This window comes from Chiloscyllium plagiosum, chromosome 4, assembly GCF_004010195.1.
Source record: "Chiloscyllium plagiosum isolate BGI_BamShark_2017 chromosome 4, ASM401019v2, whole genome shotgun sequence".
NCBI lineage: Eukaryota > Metazoa > Chordata > Chondrichthyes > Orectolobiformes > Hemiscylliidae > Chiloscyllium > Chiloscyllium plagiosum.
The window spans coordinates 125,557,496-125,564,666 of record NC_057713.1 but is presented as its reverse complement, the minus strand read 5'-3'; the positions used below and the strand labels follow the sequence as shown (position 1 = coordinate 125,564,666).

Genomic DNA, 7,171 nt, shown 5'->3' with positions numbered 1-7,171 from the left:
AAGTCCTGCTAAGATTTGCTTTCCCAAAATGCAGCACCTCTCATTTATCTGAATTAAACTCCATCTGCCACTTCTCAGCCCATTGGCCCATCTGATCAAGATCCTGTTGTAATCTGAGGTAACCCTCTTCGCTGTCCACTACACCTCCAATTTTGGTGTCATCTGCAAACTTACTAACTGTACCTCTTATGCTCACATCCAAATCGTTTATGTAAATGACAAAATGTAGAGGGCCCAGTACCGATCCGTGTGGCACTCCACTGGTCACAGGCCTCCAGTCTGAAAGACAACCCTCCACCACCACCCTCTGTCTTCTACCTTTGAGCCAGTTCTGTATCCAAATGGCTAGTTTGCCCTGTATTCCAAGAGATTTAACCTTGCTAATCCGTCTCCCGACTGAGTTTCTTGCCACTCATCATCATCGAGACAGGCCATTAAGGTCAGTTTGTTTTATGTTTGTTGGAGCATAAATGAACACGGTAAGCTCCATAAATTGGCCATTCTTGAGTCACTCTGCTTCACTCAGTCAGTTTTTCCATCGTTTTCCAACAAAGGCAGAGTTCCGAAGTTGACCGTTCTCCCATTCCTCTCCCAATACTACTGTGTATTCAACCACCATCAAGCTAAAGTATTCCAATGACACCTTTTGTTTGTTGTAATGAATCATTGTATCGTTGCTTGATTCCTCCACATTAATACTTCATGTGAGAAAAGACAAGGAGATAGGTGTTGGGGGATGTCTCAGATGAGGAAGGAGAATTGAAGAGGTTCAGGTATTTAAGGAGGAAACTCCAAAATAATTGGGGCTTGCAGCCTGCAGGTCTAGCCACTGATAGTGAAAGCAGTTAAAGACAATGATGTTTAAAAGGTTTGAGTTAGAGGACTGCTGGTATTGTGGGTGGTGATGGGGATAGATGGGGAGAGGCAGAGAGCAGTCAGAAAAGAAGGATAAAAATTTAATACTGAGATATTGATAAACCAGGATCCAGTGTAGGTCAGTACGCAAAGGTGAAAAGCGTTTGGACATTGGAAGCAGATGTTTGAAGTCTTAAGTTGTGGAGAGAATAGAATATGAGCAATGAGCCAGAAATGTGTTACTGAGCAGTCATGTCCAGAGGTAACAAGGCAAGGATGAGGGTTTCAGCAACTGCAGAACTGAGGCACAGACAGAAACAGGATTGCGATGCAGTGGAACCAGCCAGTCAAGTGATGGCACAGATAGCAAGTAAGGGGCTGCACGGTGGCTCAGTGGTTAGCACTGTTGCCTCACAGCGCCAGGGATCCAGGTTTGACTCCACCCTCGGGTGACTGTCTGTGTGAAGTTTGCACATTCTCTCCGTGTCTACTTGGGTTTCCTCTGGGTGCTCCGGTTCCCTCCCATAATCCAAAGATGTGCAAGTTAGGTGAATTGGCCATGCTAAATTGCCCATAGTGTTCAGGGATGTGTAGGTTAGGTGCTTTAGTTAGGGGTAAATATAGGATTGTAGGGGAATGGATTTAGGTGGGTTATTCTTCAGAGGGTCTGTGTGGCCTTGTCGGGCTGAAGGCCCTGTTTCCACACTGTAGGGATTCTATATGTATTTGATAGCTCACTGATACCAAAGTTGCAAATAGTCTGTCTCAGTCTGTCATGGAAAATAATGGAAGCAGTAGTAATGAGTAGAATTTGTGGTAGGGAACAAAGTCAATAGTTTAAGTTTTCCCAATATTTAATCAAAGGAAATTTCTGTTCACTCACCCTTCAAAACTCAACCTCCTTGAGGTAGAGGTAGAACTTTGCCAAAGACTAGTCAAACAACCATTTGATATAGTGATATAGAATCACATATTAATTTTTTTTAAAAATGCGTCCATGATTATTTTATAATTCTGGAATTTGTGTAAATTTCCTCTCACAATTTAAGTAAGCACAACTGATCATTAACTTGATATGATTGCATCAGCTTACCATTGTTTTATTCTTTTAGAAAGCTATAGTTGAATGTTCAAGTGAAATTTTCACTTGACTAGTTAATAAGAATAGTTGCAAAATTATGTATTGTCTTCCAATCACATTGACAAAGTGCCCCAGCATCAACTCACACTTTTGATTGACTTGAATGGAACAGTTTCCAGTTCACTCCAGTTTTAGTGAGTGTTCAGTGTGCAGAAGCAGAGAGTGTGGATTAACACACCTGGATACCCATGTAGTTATAGCTTTTAATTTCTGTTTCATTATTATGTTTCACTTATAAATCAAGGGAAAAAAAAAAAGATTTTTTCCAGAGTCTGTTCACAAAACAAATCTATTAACTTTAATTCTATAAATATTTATAAGCATTTGTTGAAAGAAACATAATAATGTCAAGGTTATATATTAGAATGTTCTTCTATTTTCCCCAATTTGTAGGTACAGCGAATGATCCATCCCATCTTCATCATCCTGGGCATCCTCATGTAGCTCAAGATCCACTGACAGGCCAAACTATACTGATCAGTTCAATGCCTGCAGCAGCTCACACTGAATCAATGTGTAAGTCGTCTTTATAGATAGTTTTGTGCACATTTTTAATTTGGAACTGTGAATAAGCCGAGTCACTAATGAAGCTATTTGAATCCTGTGATTGTAATTAGATTAGGTTCCCTACAGTGTGGGAACAGGCCATTTGGCCCAACAAGTGCACACCAATCCTCCAAAAGGTAACCCAACCAGACCCCTTTTTCTCTCATGATGCACCTAACACAGCCAATCCATCAGACCTGCACATCTTTGGATTGTGGGAGGAAACCAGGGCACCCGGAGGAAACCCAAATAGACACTGAGAGAATGTGCAAACTCCACATACACAATCGCCTGAGGCTGGAATCAAACCCGGGTCCCTGGTGCTGAGGCAGCAGTGCGAACCACTGAGCCCCCATGCCGCCCTGATACAGCAATAAAACAAAGAAGCAATTGAAGGAAATAATTAACATTTATGTGCTGATTCTTATTTCTTTAGGAAGTCCTAAAATATTTTATACCCAGCAAGGTACTCATGAAATTGAGTTACTGTTGCATGATATGGAATTTGTGGGCGGCACGGTGGCAAAGTGGTTAGCACTGCTGCCTCACAGCGCCAGAGACCCGGGTTCAATTCCCGCCTCAGGCGACTGACTGTGTGGAGTTTGCACGGGGGTAAATGGGGTATGGGTGGGTTTCGCTTCGGCGGGTCGGTGTGGACTTGTTGGGCCGAAGGGCCTGTTTCCACACTGTAATCTAATCTAATCTAATCTAATCTAATCTAATTCCAGCAACTTTTTTTTTGTAGAAAGCTAGGAGAGAAATGTCTCATCAGTCTGTGTTTGTTGAGCCATAAGTGTTGCCAAAGTGTGGAGGCCTTTCCTGATTTTTGAACAGAGACTGTGGGAAGTTTTACGTCCATCTGAGCACTAGAGATTCAGTTTAACATCTTGCTTGAAAGACAATACTTCCAACAGGGCAACGATTTCTCAAATGGCACTGAGGTATCAGCATAGTTTAAGTACAGGTCTTTGGATAGCACCCTCTTCTGACTGACAGGCGAGACTGCTAACATTAAACCATGGCTCACACGTACAATGACAAACGCATTGTAATGACATCTTATTTACAGTTTATATTATAGTCCATTTGTTTTGGAATCATACTTTATTCCAATCTGCTTTTCCTGATTGGCATAAGATATTTCATCGTACTATTATAAGAAGAGGAGGGATCTTGGTATACCATTCCAACATTTTTACTTCAAGTGACTATATTTAGTCACTTACCTAATTGCTGTTTTTGAGACCTTGCTGTGCACATAGTTATTGATGTATTCCCTACTTTATAACAGTGACTAGGCATCGATAGTACTGTAGTGGTTGTATCACTTTGAGATTGCCTGAGATTCTGACTGGCTCTGAATTAATGCAGATTATTTATTTTGCTTTGTTCCTTATGGAACATGAATCATCTGATGTAAAGGGGAGTACAGTATAATTTTTTTCAAAATACTTTGTTATCTGGATTCTCTCACATGTACAGTTGACACCAAGTCCTAATTTTGTTTATCACCAGTTACTATAGGCACAGCGCTCACATGCACCAGCTCCTCCTGAAATCAATTCAGCACAGCTACACAGGAGTCCCAATCCACCACAGTGATTAGAAACGTCAGCAGTGTTTGCAGTAATCCCAAATCCCAAATCAAATCAATCATTTACGACAATCTTAATTATCTGATTAAAAAGGTATTAGCACAACTTGGTTTTCTATTTGAATTCAAGATTATAGGTTTTGTCTGTTGCCATTTTTAAAAAAATTCATTTGTGGGACTTGGATGTCGCTGGCTGGCCAGCATTGATAGCCCATCCCTATGTGCCCTTGAGAAGGTGGGGTGAGCTGCTGCCTTGTATCACTGCAGTCCACTTGCTGTGAATTGACCCACAATGTCGGTAGGGAGGGAATTCCAGGATTTTGACCCAATGACTGTGAAGGAATGGCGATGTATTTCCAAGTCAGGGTGGTGAGTGGCTGGGGGGGACATTGCAGGTGGTGGTGTTCCCAAGTACCTGCTGCCCTTGTCCTTCTAGATGGAAGTGGTTGTGGGTTTGGAAGGTGCTGTCTAAAGATCTTTAGTGAACTTTGGTTGCTAATGTTATGATCATCAGCTATATGTAGACTGCTGCCTAATTCAATTAAATAGTTTTGATGATGCTTTCAATAGAGTGAGCAAAATATAGGCAAAACAATCAATGATCGATTAAGCTATCAGGATGCTGCTAGGCATTAGTCCGGGTACTATAAACTTTGTTAGCAGCAGTATTGTTTTGATTTTCTTGCCATGCTGTATAATAAACATGTTACAATGAAGATCCGGCCTTCTCAAACTCTATCCTTGCCTAAGGCATTGTGAGCCTCAGTTTGAACCACCATTGGTCATCTCTCTCTAATGAGAGAGCAGTGCGATCCACCTCTGGGGCTAGGGTGACTTTACCTTTTACCTATGGTTGAGAGGGATAATGGATTAGTGGTGCTGGAAGAGCACAGCAGTTCAGGCAGCATCCAAGGAGCTTTGAAATCAGCAAATGTGGCTGTGGTAGCGAGTTTGCTTCACGACATGGTTGAAGATCTTCAGGGCAGAGGAAATGACCTGGGAGTTGCAGTGGGAGAGGGACTCCCTGAGATCCCTGAGAGGGATAATGTTAAGTGAAGTAGTGACGAAAGTGAAATGCCTTGAAAAGCAGGGTGTATGGTGTGCTCTGATTGATTGTTTTCCCATTATGACAGATTATTCCCTGTGAAATGCATCTGACCTTTCTACATCTACAGAATCAATTTGTAGAAAAGTGTCATAACATCAAGATTAAAACCTAAGCAGATGTAAGCTTGAGAAACTGACCACAGAACTTGAGCATCACTAACCAAAAGAAACATGATGCTGAAGCTTTATGCCTTATACTCATCAGGACCCATTACAAGAATGCCAACATTATTTGCATTACTTGAGGAAAGGGTGATGATTGGTCATTAAGTTGATTCTGAGCAGTAAAAGCATTGTCATCCCAATCACTGAACACAGGGGTGATAGGTGAATGTGATATGGTGTGAATTTGAACATGACACCAGTGTTTTGGATGACCTCAGGTTTGTAGAATGTAGGATGTAGGATGCCAGAAATCAGGGCAGAAACATGCAAGAGGGTGCTAAGGCAGCACCACCAGAACTTTAAAATAAATCAATGAACCACGGATGATGGAAATCTGAAATGAAAACAGATTGCTGGAGAAACTCAGCAGGTCTGACAAAATCACTGGAGAGCAAACAGAGTTGACATTTCGAGTCGACTTCTGAAGAAGGGTCACTGGACCTGAAACATTAAGTTTGTTTTCTCTCTCCACAGATTGTGTCAGATCTGCTGAGTTTCTCCAGCAATTTCTGTTTTTGTGCAGCTTTGGAATTTTTTTGTTTTGTGATACGATCTGAGGAACCATATGGAATATTGTACACCTTAAAAATTATGGAAATAAGGAGGAGTCCTATGGACTTAGAAAACTGGAGCATTCATTAGAAATGAAGTTTTAGTATTCCAGAGATTTGAACACAACATTTCCCTGAAAGTTGCCACCCAGATTGACAGGGTTGTGAAGAAGGCATACAGTGTCTTGGCCTTTATTAATAGAGGGATTGAGTTCTGGAACCAAGAGGTCATGCTGCAGCTGTACAAAGCTCTGGTACGGCCACACTTGGAGTATTGTGTTCAGTTCTGGTCACCGCATTATAAGAAGGATGTGGAAGCTTTGGAAAGGATGCAGGGGAGATTTACTAGGATGTTGCCTAGTATGGAAGGAATGTCTTACGAGGAAAGGCTGAGGGCCTTGAGGCTGTTCTCGTTAGAGAGAAGAAGGTTGAGAGGTGACTGAGTAGATAAGTCGTCATTGGACAGGCATATGGATGTACATGGAATAGTGTAGGTGGGATGGGCTTCAGATTAATATGACAGGGTGGCGCAACATCGAGGGCCGAAGGGCCTGTACTGTGCTGTAATGTTCTATGTTCTATATAGAGTTACAACACTTCACCAATAAAAGGCTTAAGTAAAAGTCCTGTTGTACAGTTTATATGAAAATGAATGTTTTAAATTTTCATAGTTCATAAGACATATTTCCCATTCAAAACTCCATCTGTCGCTGTAATTATAGCTTTATTTTGTACATTGGTTTTCCTCTTCAGCTACACCAGAGACCCCACTACCATCTCCTCCACAAGGTTCAGGCCAAGAACAATACAAGCTTGCTTCAAACCACCACTCGGTCATTTCTCAACAAGTGCCACTACCGAAGCAGAAGGGCTTGTGATGTCAACCTAAATTTATGAATGTCGGTTTGTGCTTTCTGTACACATCCGACACCAGAAGTATGAGTGAAGCTGAAAGGTGGAAAGTGACACTGCCATCCTGTACTGCTTGTAATCATGGCTGTTTAATTTCTTGATGTTGCCAATAATGTTTTTTTTTGTGTGTGTGGGGTTTACCATTTCAGGAGTAAAATGCTATTGCTCTTAAACACAAGTTGCAATCTCAGGTTGTTATTTTAAAGGTTAAACTCGTTTGTATCATGACAAAGCAACCTTGGTCCACTTCAAAAGTTGGTGTTGTAACTGTTATAAATTATAGATTAGATTTACATTCAA

General features: G+C 41.4%; 1 protein-coding gene across 8 annotated transcripts in view; it reads left to right on the top strand.

Moving 5' to 3' along the window:
- Window positions 1-7,165, top strand: part of LOC122549394 (hepatocyte nuclear factor 4-gamma-like) — a 135,819-nt gene extending 128,654 nt beyond the window's left edge. For all 8 annotated transcript variants that reach the window (XM_043689142.1, XM_043689144.1, XM_043689138.1 and 5 more), the window contains 2 exons: window positions 2,390-2,512; window positions 6,713-7,165. In XM_043689142.1, coding sequence (XP_043545077.1) covers window positions 2,390-2,512; window positions 6,713-6,837 — 248 coding nt within the window. In that variant the 3' untranslated portion in view covers window positions 6,838-7,165. The remainder of the gene's footprint in view (window positions 1-2,389; window positions 2,513-6,712) is intronic.
- The last annotated feature ends 6 nt before the right edge of the window (window positions 7,166-7,171 follow it).